At 32.7% G+C, this 20648-nt stretch overlaps 1 protein-coding gene across 7 annotated transcripts in view; it reads right to left on the bottom strand.

Moving 5' to 3' along the window:
* TCF4 (transcription factor 4) overlaps positions 1-20388 on the bottom strand; it is a 422297-nt gene extending 401909 nt beyond the window's left edge. For 2 of the 7 annotated variants that reach the window (XM_023496177.2, XM_031945930.1), the window contains exons 1-3: positions 18467-18609; positions 17381-17472; positions 15591-15663 (exon numbers count right to left, since the gene is read on the bottom strand). In XM_023496177.2, coding sequence (XP_023351945.1) covers positions 15591-15663; positions 17381-17452 — 145 coding nt within the window. In that variant the 5' untranslated portion in view covers positions 17453-17472; positions 18467-18609. Of the gene's footprint in view, positions 1-15590; positions 15664-16077; positions 16208-16399; positions 16502-17380; positions 17473-18466; positions 18610-19808 lie in introns of those variants that run through there. The other 5 variants (XM_012541488.3, XM_023496179.2, XM_031945934.1 and 2 more) reach the window with 5 other exon arrangements.
* Between the last annotated feature and the right edge of the window lie 260 nt (positions 20389-20648).

Below are 20648 nucleotides of genomic sequence, written 5' to 3'. Positions count from 1 at the left end.
TTATTATTTTTTTATCTATGTACATGCTATATCTTTGTAGTTACATATAAGGTGATATAAATCAAATCTCTATCTGCATATATTCTAGTCACTTGATTGACATACAGAACATACTGACCCAAATATATGGGTGTACATAGAATGCACATGCATGTATACACATGAGTAATCCAACTTCCATATAAGGTCATACCACTGAATTAACATCAGAAATAAGCACAGCAGAACAAACAACACACTAAAACAAAATCCTCATGTCAATTTTGCTGAATCATTTTTGAAAGAAGTATTCCTATAGCTGAGAACAGACTAACTGATTTTAGTCTTCCTTTGGCAGTAGAAATAATATGATAGAAGTCAAAGAAACTGTTACTTTGGAGCAAAAGAAAATGTTTGATTAAAAAAGAAGACACTAAATGTTCAGTCTTAGAATATGTTTCTGTTGTTGTAATATTTATTTTAAGGGAGAATAGAGATAAAGAGCTCCTTAAAGCCATTTAGTGTATGGGAAGAGAAAAAATAAAATTAATAATGAACATTAGAGAAAGTCATTCCAAAGTATTTGCTTTTTCATTCTTAAATTCCATAATTATTCAGTTTTTATGAAAAATGACAATAAATTCTGAAATCATAGTATATCAACTAAAAGGTACATTTTATAAAAACTGTAATATATGACTCATAAACTCAGCTACACACACACACATACACACACACACACACACTTATATTTAATTGTAATTCTTTCTCCCAGATTTAGACTAAAAGAGATGTTATCAATTGGGCAATGTAGGTCAAGACTACCTTTGATGCTTCCTATATCAGGTTTCATATTTTTATCCTACATCCTAACACTAGATACTTGCCTTTCTCCAGACACTTAGTATTATGAGCCTTCCCTCTGTCCAAAGACCCCCATTCCTACCCGAGTTCCCTGATTGTTATTATCTTTGCATTTTCTGCTAATAGTGATTAATTCTGTTATTTATCACAAGTTTTTTTTTTTTATAACTTTAAAAGATTCAGGAAATAAAGAGGCAAATGACTTTTCTTAGACAAAACTAATTAATTCAGTTTGAATATGAGAATGAATCCAGTCATATCAGTCAGTGATTCCAATTTTGAAACATTCACAAAGGCTTCATATAGATATCTACTTATCAACAAGCATCTATGTAAATATATGTATATATCCATGTTATTTTGCTAACTCACTATGAGTTTGTGTCATCTTATCAAAGACCCCTTATGAACAATACTATGTATTTTAAAAAAATAACTGTCTTAGACCTAAGGTACAATCCATGACCTTGGATAATACTAAAGCTATCTGTTTTATATTAAAATCAAATTCTTGCACTTAGTTTTCGCATTAAGACATAACCAATGAACATAATCAGCCAGAGAAAAAAGAAATATAAATTTTAAGAGACATTGAAATAAAAAAGAATGCTCTTTAAATGTACCATAAAATGCATCTTTTCTTTTCTTTTTGAATTTAAAAGACCTAGCACTTTTTAAAAATATAAAATATACCATTCCTAATAATTCCTACTAGACAAAATGATTAAACAAAACTAAAGAAAAACAGAAGCAGAGAGTTAGTTGGCATCCATGATTGTGGAAAATGAGGAAGTATTATTTCACCTCTAATCAGGAATTAACAGATGATTTTCCCCCAAAGGTTACTGCTCACAAAATACAATCAAATAATGTTGGTTCAAGATGGAATAGAATATCACATAAAACAAAACCACTCAGCAAAAGTATTAGTTTAAGATTCATCAACAGGGACTTTTGGCATCATCCTTTGGATGTGATATGTGATATCTGACTATCAAGGGAGAACAAAATCAATTTAAAAGATCTGACTAAACAAACATAATGTTTATTGGTAATAAGAATATAAGCAAAAGGAATCCTAGATCATGCATAATCACAGTAGACTCTTAAATAAAAAAGTAGAGTCCCCCTTGCCTCATTCTTCTAATACCACCCCAACACCCACTCATGCAAAAGCAAAATCAATTTGTCTAACACTTTAGACTAAATAGAAAAAGTACATCAATGATATATGGGTAAAATAGCTTCTAAAACAATGAAAATCACATTAAAAAAAAAAAAAACATGAGTTTCACTGCTCTTCCTAGAAATCCTAAATAAGGAATAATGACACAGTTTGCAATTATTAAAAGGTTGGAACAGAAATTTCATAACAGAAACCAATGCTCATTATGATTTCATGAACTTTCCAATGAACTAATTTTATAGATCTTAACAAAGTCTTTAGCCAATTCTGAAAATGTTTGCAGCATAAGTAGCCAACAGATACAATACAAGCTACAACTGAGTATATTTCATTTCTTATAAGCAAATGAAAATAGCTGTGTAAGTCAGAAAATTTAATTTCTGTTTAACAAGACAAATAGAGTATCACTCTCATTGCCTGTCATGCCTCTTCACTGAATAATAACAACACAGCCAAAAAATAAATTTTAAGGTCACTGGCATATACTCAACTTCCAAAAGACTTTTACCATATCATCCTTTCTCTAAAGTTGCAAAGAACTTCATGTGGAAACGGACATTTCTGTAATGATCTATCCTTTAGGCTACAGTCTTGAGTCCAAAATGTTAGCATTTAATGTGGATTTAAATAGTACATTTTTAATCTAAGCAATCTAGATTCATATTTTATAATGTATTATTTGCAAGGTACTTATTTTTGAATGTTCATGGAATTTTTATGTGATGAAGAAAACCAATTTGCAATTGTTAAAAATGAGATATAGAAAGGACAAGCGAAGCATCAACTGCTGGAACCTCTTGTTCAAAATCCCTTCTTAGTCATGTTGTCTTTTTCTAGCGAGTTACATCCTAACTATAAAGAAAATGAAAGGCATTCATTCTATCTTTCCCTTAGCTACTATCTTTTAAAATACAAATGACTCTAAAAAAAATGTGGGGGCCACTTAGGGAAATGCAAATGAAAAGAATTCTGAAGTTTTACCTCATACCCAGCAAACTGACAAGGACAAGAAGAAAAGAAGAGATTAATATGGGATAGGTTATGGGATGAGAAACAAAGTAATACACTATTGGTGTCATTGTGAATTGACTATTATGAAAAGTAACTTGGGATTATTAAAAAAATAAAATTATGGAAACCTATCTTTGAACTACAAATCCCTCTGTTAGACTCTCAGAAGGAGGCCAAATAAAGAAGGAAAGGCACCAGATATAGTTACAGTTGATATAGAACTAAAAAAATCAGAGCTGAAATTTTTGGGTAGCTAAAAATTAGAAACAATATAGATACCTATCAATTAGAAAATGGCTGATAAAATTGAACAGAAGAATGGAATGTTTTTCCACCTGTTCTATGTACATTTTGTATGTACCAAGTTATTTTCAAGGTATGTCCCCTACTAAAATATGATCTCCCTAAGGGAAATGACTATTTTTTATTTGCTTCTTCATATTCCCAATGCTTAGTACAATCTTCTTCACAAGGTAATCACTTAAAAATCATTGTTGATGGCTGAATAGAAATAATAAAAATGAAAAATTCTGAGAAACATGGGAAAGAATATGAAATGATACAGTAAAATAAGCTAAATCACAAATAAGCTAAATCTAATAATACAAATGGAAAGAATAAGACAAAACATAATACTAATGTAAATACAATGCTTGGCTTATAGAAAGGGTAGAGTTCTATTGGAATTAGAAAAGTAGAAACTGTAGTCTCTTTCCAAAGGACACTTAAATCTTAGATGAGGGATCATCAATGACTTTATATAGCAAAGGGGGTGAGGGGTTGAAGAATAATGGGAAAGCAGCTGAGAAAACAAAAAATGAAACTTTGTCAGAGGAAAATAAATTATATGCTTAAAAAATGAAATATCATCATAGCCCATGGCAATGGGATTGAAACTTTGAGGCACTTGTTATTTGTAAAAGATTGCCAAAAGACTACACTACTAAGAACAATCATGTTTTCACAAGAATTACTTTTGATAATGCTTCATCTTTTTCACCTTTAATTTTTAACATTATGTTATATGCCATGAGATTAGAATATTGAAATATTTGGCCCACACAATGGACATAATTCTCTCATGTTCATCATTATGAACTTAAATTTAAAAAAATGCATTTTTAGGAGTAACAAAGGTTTAGAAAACACTTTCTGAGTTGCCATTCACAGGAAGGGAATCTAATCCATTTTTTAAAATTATCATCACATTTACATTATCCCTCGCTAGCAGATACAATGAGGAACAGGTCTTTCAAAACAATTTCAAATATTACTTGCAATTTTCACTAAAGACAGGAAAATGGGTAAACACAGAACTCAAGAAAAATTAAACACCCTAAAACTACCAATCCATGAAAATCTTCCTTTTGTCCTAATTTGTGATCTCATGAATGTAGGGAAATTACAGCATGGAATCTTCCTCTATCAGCCGTTCCTTTTGTACCATTTATTATCTGAGAACTATTTTGAGACATTAAGAGGTTAAATGATTTATCCTTGGGCACATAACGAGTATGGGTCAGAAATTTGATTCCAGGTCTTCATGATTCTAAAAAATTTTTCTTCACCAAGCTACTTCTCACATAAATATAAAAAAATTTCTGATGAAATAGAGTAGGAACTGTTAATGAGATGTTAAGGTCAAAATTAATATATGGTTCTTTCTAGCATATACTTTGCACTAAATAAATTCTTACATTTTTTAATGTTTGGGATATATATGGGATATTATAGGTTCTGGCCTGGGCTATATTTAATCTTTCTTCAATTTTTTTTAGAGGAAAGACATTTATGATTTTAAACACTCCAAATAATTTGGGAGAATTCACATTTTATATTTCAAAGTGTATATATAGTAATAATAGTTATCCAGTTGTCCAGCAGGTTTTTTTTTTTTAACAGCAATGCATAATATTGATAACAACAATAGCAATGATATCTTCATAATCTTAATAATCTCTCTTGAATATGAAAAGAATCTATTTGTGAAAGAACTCAAACTTTTATTCAAGATAAGCTAGATGGATGATAAATGATTAGCACATTCAATTATTTTAATTGTATACAGAAAGCAATTAGGGTATACTGGCTTATTTCCTATAAACAGGTATTCAGCAAGATATGGCATAACAATCCAGATTTCCTGACTCACATGACTTAATTTCCTTCATCTAAAGAAGTTGTCAATTTGACTTATGGAACTGTCAACTGAATATAGTATACTGCAAATACCACTGAACTTCGACTCATGGCATGTCAGTTTTAAACCTACACTGCCAATAACTAGCTTCTGTGACCTAGGGCAAGACACTTAGTCACTCTGTGCCTTAGTATCCTCATTCATAACAGAAGGAGATTATACTAGATCACCTTCAGAGTTCTTACAAAATCTGAAATTTTGTGATTCTATAGTGAAATGATGAATTGTCAAGTATTAAATGAAATGTTATTTTTAAAGACTTAAAATTCATTGCCAAATAATAAACTACAGATCCAAAATATTTCTACTTTGTATAGTATAGATCTGAACTACAAGAGCTGTTGTTTTTTAATGTGTATTTAATATCATAGATTACATTAGACAAATAGATGAGATTGAATTTTTTTTTAAATAGCCTTTGAAATTATAGATTGTTCACTCTTACTTTTGTATTATATTAGTAACTGATGTGGTTTAATTGTAAAGATTCAAATTCAAATATTTAATTTTAATTCACAAATGCCTAATATATTCCCCGAGAAAAATTGAACTAAATCTTCAAACAAAATATGCAAAATAATTTGGCTATGATTCTTAATATTCACTTCTGGTTGAAATATGAACCAAAAATTATTAGAAGAACTTTATTATTTATTATAATTTATAAATTATTATAATTTAATTATAATTATATATTTATATATAATGGAATATATATCTATATAATATATATAATAAATTATAAATAATTATAATTATTTATTATAATAAAGTGGCAAAACTAGGATTTTCCAAATAAATTGATGTGTGAGAGCATTAGAAGAAATGACAATAGGTCATGAAAACTAAATACTATTTTCAAACTATCTTATTTAGAAAGTTAAAAAATGAATAACTATTTCCTTCACCTTGATATTTTAGAGACATTTTTTGATATTTTAATATATTTTTTCACTGAATATAAAGTCTCTCCATCAAACCATATTTACTTTATATTAAAACAGTTGACATTATTGATAGGCAAAAAAGCAAGAATTGATTTTTGGAATTTTATGGATGAATTTGCTGATAAAACAAATAACCACCTAATTTGTGTCATGAAATGCACATATAAAATCACAAAAATAAACTCTTGCTGGTCAACTGTGACAATTAGCTTTAATATTACAAGTGTTTTTATGCCACTTGGAGCCTTAATTTATTTCATTTTCTACCTGAAATCACAGGGGATGTAGTACCTAATGGAAATAAGAGGAATAGTATATGGCCTACAGCATATCTGGCACAATAGCATTCCATTGTACCTAGTGTTGAAGGACATAGGCAATATCTTCAATAGGCTCCCTGTGCTACTGTCTGGACGAGACAGATGGTTATACACACACACACACACACACACACACACACACACACACCCCATGGGGAGATAGGATTAGATATTTGATATAATCAAATCTCTGTAGTACAGAGGTATTGTACAGAGGTTTATACAGTCTACACAAACAACTCTGAAATAAATATGCATAGAGTTTCTAAGTCAAGAAACTGAAGAGTAATGGATTAGATACTTAATATGTGCTAGTTCCTAAGGATACTAATTCAAGGAATGAAAGTACTTATCTCAAAGAACATATATTTTTCCATGGAAGCAAGTACTTATGAAAAAATTTACAGAATAATATAAAGAATAGATTATATATATATATACATATATATGTATATATATATATATATATATATATATATATATATATATATCAGAGACATCTTTGGGATACTATTAATGGTGAACATCTACTAGAGACCAAGAATAGATAGCATTAAAGTATAATTCTTTCTCCCTCCTCATCTCCCACATCTGCAAAAGTCATTTTCCATATAATTAAAATGAGGGGCAAATTTATTGTACTAGAAAATAAAACAGTGGTAGAAATAGGGATATAGACTGAGCAGCATCCTGGCATAGAGAATAGAGAATTGGTCTTTAGGTTCAAGTCTTGCTTCGGAAACAGCTCTCTGACCCTGGATCAAGATATTAAAAATAAATAAATAAACCTCTCTAATCACTCATCTAGGATAGTTATGCAAATGATTGATACAATTGATAAACCATCAAGCATTTTCGTGTTTTTCCTTCATTTTCGTTATACAAACTCAATGCCTAGAGCTAAAATTTCAATATTTTCCCTTGGTGTCAAGATCTTTTCTCAGCTTGGATTCATCAAAGTAGTTTGTGTCTTGAACACTGGGTTTTTAAATATCATAGCTTGAGAGATAGGATATTAAGTCTCTTAGGATTAGTTTCTATATAATAGAGATAAGTACACCAGAAAAAGAATGCTAAAATGAAGGACATACAAAAGCAGAGAGAAGAATTCTAATAGAGGCACCATGGAGTCTATAATGAGGCTTTGTTGCTGGCTTCTCTGCTGAACTGGGAAAATATTTTCTCCCTGACTGAAAGCTTACATGCCAACCATCAGCTTAGTTCAAATACTCAAAGCTAAGTTAAAAATGTCTGAAAAAGTTTGTAATGGAAATGCTGACAGACCATTAAGCAAAGTGGCATTAGCAGGTGCTCCTGTAATACAGGGTCAGAATTCAATCAAGCTGCCTTTTGACGTCATCTGGTACAAAAAAAAGGCAAATGGTTTATAACAGTACCAGAACCCTCCAGATTAAATTACAGTCTTGATATTTAATCATAGGTCTTACTTTGTTATTTTTAATAACACAATACATTTTAACAGTTATTCGTCAAACGTTAGCCAAATTAAAACATGTGATGACAGGGGAAGCTGGGTTATATGTCAGTACCACAACCTCTCAATTTTTATTAGTTCTTTAGAAACAGTAAGTCATATCTGCTGTGTGTATTTCAGGAAACATTCAAGTTAAAAGAATTGGTTCCAAACTTAACTGCACATAGTATAGTTCAGAAGTCCAAGTATCACTTTGGACAAATCATTTCATTTCTCCCAGGCCTCATTTCCCCCATTTGTAAGATGAGAAGGTTAAGGTAAGCTTTGTTAAGGTCTTTTCCAACTCTTTGATGTATTTATTTCAAACACAGTAATTTAGGGGCTTTTCAGTAAAGAAAGATTTTTTTCATAATAGAAAGGTTAGTGAATACTTAATTTCCATTACAAATATCTTAGTCCAAGAGACATTTGTAACATTAGAGAATAAAACAGGTTCTTTAAAAGTAATGTACAAATACATCAGCACATGTGAAGTGTTGTTTGCAAAACAAATCAATACAGGCTACAACCAACAATAGATTGCAGTTAATAAACTACATATAGTAATTACCACCAATGGCAGTCTGGAAAGTCATTCATTAAATGTTAATTGTCACATAAAAGTACAATAGCATTTATTTGGACAATAGTAGTACTGTACCTTTAAATAAAAATACCTTTTCACAGCTTAGAAATCTATCAAGATAAACTTATTTTTAAATACATCTGGTTGTTTGATATCCTGATCAATTCAGCTTTCATTTATTTTTTAAATGAAAGTAAACATAACCATTTTTTTCCTCAAAATTTTTCTACTTCTGAATGTTTCATGAAAAAATGACATCACAAAGCAGTAATAGTTTAACTCTAAAAACCAAACTATTAGTTTCTTGAGGACAAATAGTGAAGATGGAATTCTTCACTAGATCAGGTTAGTTAACATAGATGGAGCTCAAAAGTGTCTTTTTCCATGTATTAACTCTCTTTCTGAGTTAGCAGGGGCTCTGAGGCATTAAAAATGTCTTAGATTACACGTGAAACACCAATACTTTTGATAGACAATTTTAGAAACTCTCTTCAAATAATAGGAATATTATATCAACCAGATTTTATTTTTGCCTAATAACTAAAACCTCCAAAATAGATTACACTAAAAAAAAAACAAACCAAAACCAAAACCAAAGCCCCAAACAACAGGTCATATGAACAAACCTGTGAAACACCATTAAAATTATTTAAAAAAAAAAAAAAAAACTTGTCCACTTTAATTTCTTCCTTTGCTCTGCCATGACTAAAGCATAAGTATCATATGTATAAAAGTCTAAAGGCTTAGCTAAGGAGCTTTTGGTTCAAGACCTGTAAACTGAAGAACATTACAAAAATACACCATGTTCCTTATTAAGCAACTTAAGATCTGTTATCTTGGCTTATGGGAACAGATCTAAATAGCATCAATAATACTAAACATTGAAAATCACAGGCCTGGGGCCACCAGGACTCTACTCAGTTTCTAGACCTAACTTGAAAACTTCCTATATAATGTAGCTTACCATCAGGAGTAAATGATTGGTAAAGCTTACAAAATTACTTTGTTTATCATAGTTGATGAAAGAAAAAAGGAATAATTTTAAATTCAAAACAAAACTGTTTATATGGCAATCTTTAGTGCTCTATGATTCTAAGCATTTAAGAAAGATTCAAGCAATTAACAGCATAAACTTTCATTACATGGTTCTTTTATATATGTGTTTGTGACTTAGCTGTTCATCTGTTATTTAAGTGATTTTCTCGTTACAATAGCAGGGAAAAGATAATTTGCTGATGTTGTCAAAAATGTTAAGTATTTCACACTCAACATTTCCTGGATTTCTGTGCTTGTTTAAGGCACTTTATTTACTGGAGACAATTTCACAAAAAGTCCTATTTTATTTGAACCTAGAAAATCTAACATTTGTGTCCAGTAAAACATTTATCAGTACTACAAAACTCTTTTTACTTTTGATAGCACAGAGAGGCAATGTGCATAGTTATTTCTTGTGAATATGAAATAAATTGCCAAACTCTTTTTACAGCTTGAAATAAGGTCTATTTATAACAAAAATAAAAGTAGAAGCATTCTACAATTTATCATCTCAACTAATGGTTTTAATTATATACATAAAGATAAGTGAAAATTAAACACTTTAAGTCACCTCTATGTCTCATTGATGTATAGGACCATGTTATAACATATAGATATAGATGCGGCAAGTTTACCTTTTGATTTTGAAGAAGGGAATTAAAGATAAACACAGCAAAATTCAATACTATGGAAAGGTAAACTATAAAGATAATACTATATGGGGAAAATCTTGTACAGTTTACAGCATTTCCTCAGCTCATATTTAAAAATTTATTCTCAACTACAGGAGAACATGGAATAAAATTTCAGGCCAAGCATAATGTTATTAGCACCAAAATAGTGTTATTAGACTGCACATTATTAGAAGGATAAAATGTCACTAGGGGTCTTTTTTTGTTCTAAACAATTGTTGTCCCAACCAAATACCTCGCAAATGTTTGCAAGAAAGGTTGAGTAATTGAGTAGAGAAATTATCAGAAGTTCATTGAGAATTCTGGAAAATCAATTGACCTTAAAGGTATTGGTACTTTTATCGGCAAAGGCACTGATAAAGATATTATCAGTATCTTTATGTGCAAATGTTTGTTCATACAACTCTCCAAAATATAGTGAGAGCACAAGTTAAGAAAGAACATGGTCCTTATGTGCTACTCATTTGTTTTCCAAGAAAACAGAAAATTACTGCAAATACTTCTACATTTGGTAAGTAACCAATGCTAGTAAAAGTGGTTCCAAGTGTTTTAAAATACAGGATTAGACTAATTTTAGTAAAGCAATTCACAAAAATACTGATCTATTATGAATGATTTCCATAAGCAAGATACATAAAGTATAAAAACTGATATTCAAATAAAACTGTACTTTTTTAAGAAAAAAAGTACTGGAAGATAGAGCTTCACTATATCTCCACTAGAAATAGTATGGTAGAATAGAAAAATAACAGGATTAGATCTACTACTAAATTGCTGTATTCTCTCAGAGAAATCACTTTACTTCTGTGAAAATCAGTTTGCTCATCTGTAAAACAAGGGTTTGAATAAAATGGTTTTAAAAGTCCCTGAAGCACTAATATTTAGAGATGTAAGGTATTATAGGCTTAATGACATTTTTTTTTGCCTGACTTCTAAATTCCTGTACTTTTGTTTAGCATCATAGAGTAAATATATTTTCCTTTACAAGGACAGTATTGTATTTTTAAGAGCACATAACAACACCATTCTCTAATCACTTTCATTAGTGTTATTTTTTCCCCATGACAGTCAAACAATTAAAATAGATATTATGGAGGATGACATTTATGTACAAAATTTGCATAAAATCCAATAGTTATTGAAAATTGTCAAAATATTATTTTATTTCCTCTAAGTTATCTAAAATGTATTACTATTGCAAATTGAGATCATTGTCAACAACAACAATAATGATAGTTCAACTGTATATAAGAGGCAATATGGCATAGGGAGAAAGAACTGACCCCAAAATTAGAAAGACTTGTGTCCAATTTCTACCTCTGACACACTGGATTCAGGGACCTAGACAAGTCTTTCAACCTCTCAATGACCCAAGCAACCCTGTAAGACTATAAATTGCAATAAAATTGAGGTAATTTCCTCATTAAAAGCTAACTACACCATTGAAATCACAAGTCAAGATAAAAAAAATTTTTAAAGTCTATAATAATTTAAGGCTAAGTGCTTTATAATTTTGAATAACTCTTAATGTGATTAATGTATTTATAAATAAGATTTTTAGATTTTTCAAGTTGACATGGACCAAGTCCTATATAATTATCTAGCTGATACCAAGAAACCAGTTGAACTGACTTTCTTCCTATAATAACTGAATAATGAGCTTTCTTAGTGTTCAATATATTTTGTTCTATTGTATATCCTTGGAAACATGATGAATCTGGAAAGATTGGTTTTGTTTCACACACAAAAAAAATCTATAATGGAAATATAGTTTATTTTATTCTCCTTTTAAATTTTCTGAATATTTCATTTAGTTGATAATTTTTATAGGTACTTGAAAACCTAAGTAAAATTAAGTAATAACAAATTTCAAATTTGAAAAGTTGGAGGAAAGGACAATATTCATCATAAAATAGTTGGAAATCAGAACTGTAACAATGGTGACTAGGTATCTTATCTTACATTTTTTTTGGAATAAACAAATTTCAGCATCTCAACTAACACAAAAGTCTAAATATAAAAGTGATTTTTTTCTTTTAAAAAAATTCTGCAAGCGAAATAGGTGCTAATTGGTTTGATGTAATAGTAAAGTAATTTATGTTGAGGGCCCTCTCATAAATTGAGACACTAGGTGAATTCCATTTGGTCATCCTATTTTCCTTTACATATAAAGTTCTACACAAATAACACAAGCATCTTTCTGTTTAAGACCAATGACTTAACAGGTATTAAATCACTCTGTAAAGTCAACATGCAGGTTGAAATAAATGCAACAAAGTTTTCTTTAAAATAATTCCAGAGCCCACCAATTCTCCCTGTTAAGGTCATAGAAGCTCTGAACCATCATGGCTGAATTGTTTTAGTGCTCTCTGCTGAACACCTGCAAACATCAAACAAAAACTGCTGGTCCTTTACTGGGTTGACAAAAGCCTTTCATGTGAAAAATGCTCCCTGGGAATGTCAGGACTGTAGCTCAGGTTACATTCCTTTCTCCCAATGCAGCCTCACCATTTCTTAAGGTGGTAGGAAAACCATGTTTGTGAAATTAAAGATTAAAGGAAATATGGAGCTACTTAATTTTTATTCATACATTACAAACCACAATGGAGCATCCTGTATCAACCAAGTGAAAATCTACTGGGAACTTTAAGCATGAAATATTAACATGCTTTGCAAAATATATTTGATTTTCAGTAAAATGCAGATTATTTCCAGTTTGCATTCTTTTTTTTTCTTTCTTTCTTCTTTCTTAATTATTCTGCCTTTTAAAACTTTAAAACTAAACACAGGAAAATGACATATTAATTTCCTTGAAAGCAAAAATCAAGGTGAAGATTTATAAAAATAAATTTGTTTTTCTGTTTAAACTTTCTTAGTGTATTCATCCAGGTAAAGGGCAGATTGTGTATGATTCATTGTATTTGATATGTGAAATTATCATGAGTTTAAAAAGTTTTATAATTGTGTGTCTGAAAATGTAAACTATATTCATTAATTACTATATCTATCTTACAAAGACAGAACTAAATTAATACTCCTCCTACTCTGCAGCCTCCATTATTATTAAAATCACATAGTACATCCAATGTATAGCTTGCATATTTCATTGGCCATAGCGACTATACTTTTAGCCTCAGCAATACACCTATTCTGTAAAGTCTGAATGCATATTTCCATAATTTAAAAAAAGAAATTATAGTACATTTGCTTCAAAATCACCTCATGATCCCATGCTAAATCTTTAACTTTTAAGGGAAACTGTAATTTTTCTAAGCAATTGTATAAACTTCAATATATTGCCATATTCAAAATGCATTCATGCATGCTTTTATTTATCATACCTGTGCTGTCATAACTATTATAAGCAGTTTTTGAACATTTATTAAATAATAAATTACATGTATACTTTGTTAAATGTTGATAAAGTTAGAGAATCAACTAGGAGTAGAGTTATATTCCTTATTGTACCACAAACTTCAAGTTGCTAAGTTACCTTAACTGATTAAAACTTGTTAACAGTGATGCACTTAAAGCATTTCCAAATGTTTCAGGTTCAAAGGTAACTTTCAATACTTCATGATACTTAATTACTGACTTTGAAAATTGTCTATCCTTGCATATTCTAGCAAAATCCACTTGAAAGCTTAAAATTATAGCTAAAAATCTTAATTATCAAGATGCACATCAAGAAAATTACTGTCAAAAATAAAGTTAGTTACTTTATGTTGATTGTGTCTTAACATAAAACATTGATTTGTCTAAAACAGACACTATTTTAATTTCTACTCAAACACTCATTAATGTTTTATATCAGAATACTGTACAGCAGATGCAAATCAGAAAAATGTTACTTGGGAGATAATAGAACAAATTTTTTTTTTTAAAAAGTCAAAGAAATAAATTCTCAGAAGTCCCTAAACTGAAAATAGAGCAATACCCATGAAACTAAACTTTAAACATTTGACTGATACTTTAAACTTTTAAGAAAATATAACCAAGAAAATATATAAATTTAAAGTTGTCACCATAAGAGGCATCTCATATTACAAAAGAGAAAACATTCTACATGTGCATAAACTCTTTCCTCTAGACTGAGTAACAAAACAAAATGCTCATCTTGTTTTGAAATAAACTGTTGAAAAAATGAATTCTGTAATGTATTCATGAATCTGTACAAAGAGTGCAAAATGTACAGCTGAACAAATTTCTTTCATTGCCCCAGTACAAAATGAAAATAACAAATAAAAATTATATTCAATGACTAATGACTATTTCCATTGACATCTCAGAGTTAAAAGATGTCAACATTTACCCATTTATTGAGAATAGTACTACATATATACAGCCATATACATAATGTACTCTTAGGTATAACCGCCAGTACTATTAAAATATTAAAGCTTTCTTAACAATTGTAGGTACATTTTTTTTTTTTTTTGGCCTGGACTTAAGGAGAACAGGCAACAAAGTAAGAAGATGTCTTAAATAAAACTTAGTGATCACATATATTAAATACATTCTAATGCATGATTTACTTTTCATCTTCACATCTAATTTTAGGTACATATAGATATATACATATCCTCATGTTTAAACTCCTCCTTAATTGTCAGATAGTCATTATACACGTAGATTCCTTTTTGAATACCACTAAGGTTTAAAACAAAAACAAAAACAAAAAAACCATCAAACAAGGTTCTCTTATTTCTCAAATTTAGAAGTTGATTCCAATTTATAATTACATAAAAATTCAATGGAAAAATGGAATGGAGGAAGTATTTAAGAAGATATTTTAAAATATTTCTGTTCAATTCCTCAGACTAACAAGAGAGTCTATATCCTGGATATATTTCACTAAGGTGCATTCATCATCAAGTTGAAGTGCTCTTCTCTTTAAAAGGGTTAATTTAACCCAGTAGTTACTAACAGATTTCTTTAAAAATTATAAGTGCACAAGAATATTAAATTATCCTTCACATTAACAATTCTCCTTTAAAAGGAATGATCTTCTATGTGTGATTGCATTACAACATCAGAAACATTGTTAGCTAAGATATGGAATTTTAAGATAATTTTCTTGCCAACGAGGAAGCAAAAAATTAATTTTCCAAAACCCCCCCAAATTTTTGTATGCCATCTAATTATTGAACCCTGAAATAATTCATGCCATTTTGCCTTTGTTTCAATGATTACTTTTGAAAACAGGTCAAGAGAGCTCCAAATACATACATATATTAGAAGGTAATACACCACTAATAACATTTTAACTACACATTAAGCAAAATAATTTACATACTTGAGCCAGTAAAATGTCCACTTGCCAAAGAAGTTGGTCCATTTTTCCCACTGCTCACAGGAGGTGAAAACATCTAAAAGAAACAAAGAAACATTATTGCTAGAAAAAAAAAGACATTTGTGTGTGTGTGTGTGTGTGTGTGTTCACAGCTAGTCAAAAGTTCCTTCACATTCTTAACAAACAAGTCAAAGCTTATGTAAAGGGCTACTATATAACAACACATCACCATTCAATTCAAAAGTAAAACTGATACAATATTACTAATCCAGACTCTTTCCCCCCCCCCATCTCCCCACACTTCCCAACTCTTTCTTACACACCACTCTTCTTTTCAATTAGACTCATTAGATTCCTAGAGAATATTATTAACATTTTGAAAAACCACAGGACTCAAAATGTTATCAAGATTCAAGGTAAACACAACAAGCCCCCATGAAACTAGCATTTTGCAAAGAAGAAAAAAAGTTGCTTGTTATAAGTTTAAAACCTTGGCCATGAAGGTGGCAACGTCCATTTCAATCCCGCAAAGGATTTGTCTGTCATATGTAAACCCAAATGAAAATGAATGCAAACTGCCACCTGCACTAAATTCTCATTTCGTCTCTAACATGAGCAATTTTAGAGCAAGACACTCTCTCTCTCTCTCTCTCTCTCTCTCTCTCTCTCTCTCTCTCTCTCTCTCTCTCTCTCTCTCCTCTCTCTCTCTCTCCTCTTCTTCTCTCTCCCTTCTCTCTCCTCTCCTCTCCCCCTACATTTATTTCGACCCTAATTGGTTTCCTTCTTCGACGTTTCTAGTGGATAATACGCACCTTCCCTGAGTCAGAGCCTGCAAAGCAAAGGAACAAATGGGAAAAGTGCAACAAGCTAAGAGGGGGCTGCAAAGCTGCCTCAGGCTATGTTTCCTGGCCAAACTTCCGAAAGCCATTTCTCCTAAGAAAAGTCAGCAGCAGCAGCAGCAGCAGCAGCAGCAGCAGCAGCAGCAGCACCACCAGCAGCACTAGCAGCATTGAAGCAACCCCATTTGCAAGGCGGTTTTGGATGGTGCATGTAGTGGATTATTATTTTTGGTTTTGTTTTGCAAATGCATCTTACCACCAATCTCATCAATCATTAAAAATAAATAAATATTTTTGGCAAGTTTTGGATTGAGTGTGGGCAGGGGGAATAAAACGGTAGATGAGAAGAGCAGCAAAGGCTGTTAAACTCTCCAAGTGCACATATTCTCATTCATGCTGGTTTAGAGATTATTAAATTTACAAATTGCATATCCTAAAGGAAATAGAAGCATATACTTATATATAAATAAGTATATACTTATATATCCATAGCTTTTAGAATTCTGAGAGATTTCACTTGAAGGACAGAAGGTCTTTCTGATCCAAAGCATCAGTTTAAAACAACAAAACTGAGACAGTTGACTCCTCCTCTTATCTATTTCCACCCCCCAAAAATGTTACTGAAACAATGAGTGAGAAAGTACAGTACTTTCAGTGTTCTGATGTGTTCGACCTTTGCGTTTACTTAAAGGTGTTTTCTTTTTCCCTTTGAACTCTAATTTTCTTGGGGAGGTGACTAATAAGGGGCATAATTAAACTTAAAAACAAGGAAAAAAAAGAAAATATCTTTATTTTTTTTATTTCACCCAAAAAAGGTAAAGATTTGTCTAAAGAGACATTCAAATTTATCATGGATTTAGCCGATTAAAAATTAATTTAGATCAGTTTATTTGTTTTTAGGTAGTGTTTTGTTTTGTTTTACAGCTGTAGTTAGTTTCCACCGTTCTTTCTTACCGCACTGAAATCCAGTAAATCACTCAGCTCTTTGTCCGTCCCTAAGGCAGCCATTCGCTGTTGGTGATGCATTTTAGCAAAATCACACAAACCTAGAAACATGGAAATAACCGCAATCAGAACCCAGTCCCGATCCTTAGAGGAAACACAATCGGATTTTTGGAGACTGGGGGGGGGTGAGGGGAAGGATGTAATTGAAGTCGAAGGGGAGGGGAAGAGAAAAAAGGGGGGTATATTTTTTTTAAGATGGAGGGGGCAGCAGTAGCAAAAAACAAAAACAAAAAACAAAAAGCAAAACGAAAAAGGTATTACATTTCCAAAAGAGATGATCAAAATTGTTAACATCCACTCTAAAACCAAATCTTAAAAAAAGGAAAAGAAAGAAAGAAAAAAGCCGCTCTCAGCGCATCATTTATGCAACAGGAGGTACAGCAAAGAATGAATGGATCTCAGAGAAAAGAGAAACTACTCAGCAACGATCCGGTCTCAACTTTCTCCCCCTCCCCCCTCGCCTGCCTCTCTCTCTCTCTCTCTCTCTCTCTCTCTCTCTCTCTCTCTCTCTCTCTCTCTCTCCCCTCTATCACACACACACACACACACACACACACACACACCCTCCCTCTCTCTCTCCCTCCTCTCCTATAAAGTAGCTAAAAAGAAATTAAAAGATGCGAATCTTCAGAGTAAAAATACTTCCGATGGAGGGGGAGATGGTAGAAAAGAGGGTGGTGGGAGCGGGTTCGGTAATTACCCAGAACCTTAATTTGTGGAGTAAAGGGTGATTTTTTTTAAAGGCCCACAGTAAAGTCATCAGTTCCTTTAAAGTGGGCAACGCTGGGGGAGGGTAGATGAAGGGGGGGGGGAATGAGAAGAGGGAGGGGAAAAGAGAAGGGGGGTTGTCTCTGTGGAGCAGAAATGAAATCGCAGCCCATGGAAAGAGGAAAAAAGCCGCGTGTAAGGAAGGCTCCAGCCACCCTCCAGCAGCTCCTGGCCGAGCCTCGAGATTTAGCTCCGAGCTCCGTCCGCTAGCTACACCATCACACCATCAGCCACAGATCCACCAGAAATGTCAGCTCCGGTACCTACCGCCCGAGAGAGAGATGGGGCTCCCCTTCCAATAACAGCACCGAGACGGGTTTCATTTCTAATCACTGCATTCACAAAACACACCACCACTATCACCACTACCAACACTACCACTACCACTACCACCACCACCACCTCCTCCTTCTTTTTTCCTCCTCCTCCTCCTCTCTCCTCCTCCTCCTCTCCTCCTCTTGTTCTCCTCCTCCTTCACCACTACCAACCACTACTACTACAAGATCCAGAAACACCCAGCAAAGATCCCTGACTCTTAACACCAACTCTCTGCTCCTTTAGGGAGGGGAGGGGAGGTGTGCATGGGGGAAACACGCAAAGACAGACGGAATTGCAAGTTCAGCAAAGGCGGGGGGCTGAGGGGTGGGGGGGGGTTGCTGAAGAGAAGAGACGCGTTTTTTTTCCAGGTTGGTTTGGCTAGATTGGTTTGGGTTGCATTAAAAAAAAAAATCATAGCATCTCCCCTGCTTCTTCCCTTTACGCCGCCCCCCCCTCCCCGAAATACAAACGGAAATCCATCAGGCACCTCAATTTCCCTTAAACTCTCAGATATTATCTGAACCAGTAACAGTTCAATCGTTGCCGTTTTCTTTCCTAGGAGGTACTTTTAAATTTATTATAGTTTCAATTTCTTCAGTTCTTTCTTTTTCTCGCTCTCTCTCACACAGGGCAAGGCAAGTTTATACTAGGCTGCAAATACACGTGATGCAAAAAGACTTTGCCAAGAGGAACATTTTTCTTTTCCATACATAAAGAAATTCAAAATCTTGGGGGTGGGGGGAAAGCAGTCTGCTCTGTTTGGGTTCTTTCTTTAATTGTAAAACTGTACATACTTTGTTCCCACCTTTTTTTAAGTTACAGTGAGTATTGCTACAAACTTCCCAAGTAAGCATTTGGATTGTTGTTTTGTTTGCTTTTTACATTCGAGTTTCCAGGGGTTGCTTAGTCCCCTTTTCCCAGAAATATATGTTTAAATTCAACATTTACTGTTATAGGGCCTATAGACTACAAATATCTATTTTCGCGTCACTTTTCAGGTTAAAATAAAGCTTTAAACTTCTCAAGTTTCGTTATACACGCGTGCTTTATGCAGTATCTGTAACATATACGCTTCAACGTGTGTGGAAGTACACACATTAAACACACCCTGTTATTTCTACATGTGCGAGTACAGACAAATAATACAGGCACACACTTTTACCCCCCTCAAATTGCTATCACTTCACAAGTTGCTCCTTTTGCTTTAATAACACATTCGGATCAACATTTCTTTAAAACAATCAAATTAAATTTAAAGACAGTTTACTCTGACAGCAAATTGTAACTTTACCTTAAATGGCCACAAATATTCTCACAATATTCCAAGGAAAGAGACTTTTGAAAAAGAGAAAATCTTCTGCAAGTGCTTAGTATCTCACATGTGTATTCCCCAAAAAGTACTTTTTAACTGGTACTCAGTCCTGTTCCAGGGATATTCCACAAATCACAAGATCATGCACCTGGCTCTGATTTTTGCATTTTCCACCATAAAAGAACTTCAAAAAAATTTCACACACACCCACCAAAAAAGAAAAAAAAAGAAAAGAAAAATCCACCAACTTTTTTTCTCCCCTTTCTTATTGTTTCTTTAAAAAATATATATATGTAAACAGAATAGTTAATTTTCCTCAAACAAATCTTGTTGGTTGTTTTTTTCTTCGTCTCTATAAAGTCTTAAACTTGTTCCAAGTTTAGAGATTTTTCATCATCATCATCATCATCACCATCATCATCACCATTGACTCCCCCGTGGAGTCACATTGATAATAATAGGTTTCCCTGAAAGATACATTGTAATCCATTCACATCCGGGCACTGCGGGGCTTATAAAGAGAAAAGCGCTGCTGCTGCCGCCCGCCGCTGCTCTTACAGACAATGACTGGGGAGGGGAGGGGAGGGAGGAGAAAAGCCATAGAGTGGTAAACATTGGGGCTAGATAGGCACCCAAAATGGCGTCGCGGAGCAAGTCTCCGCCTCCTTTCGGAAAGGAGGGGGCTGTCGGTGGAGCTAGGGAGGAGGGAGGGTTGGAACAGCGATGTGGGCGGGGCCAGGAGGGGAGCGGGAGCCTGTGGTCGCTAGCTGCTAATCCTCTGCTGTCTTTGCTCAGCTTCTCTCCCTCCTTTTATTTATT

Source organism: Sarcophilus harrisii, chromosome 1 (genome assembly GCF_902635505.1).
Source record: "Sarcophilus harrisii chromosome 1, mSarHar1.11, whole genome shotgun sequence".
Lineage (NCBI taxonomy): Eukaryota > Metazoa > Chordata > Mammalia > Dasyuromorphia > Dasyuridae > Sarcophilus > Sarcophilus harrisii.
Note: the sequence above shows the minus strand (reverse complement) of the source record. Positions and strands in the feature narration are given on the sequence as shown.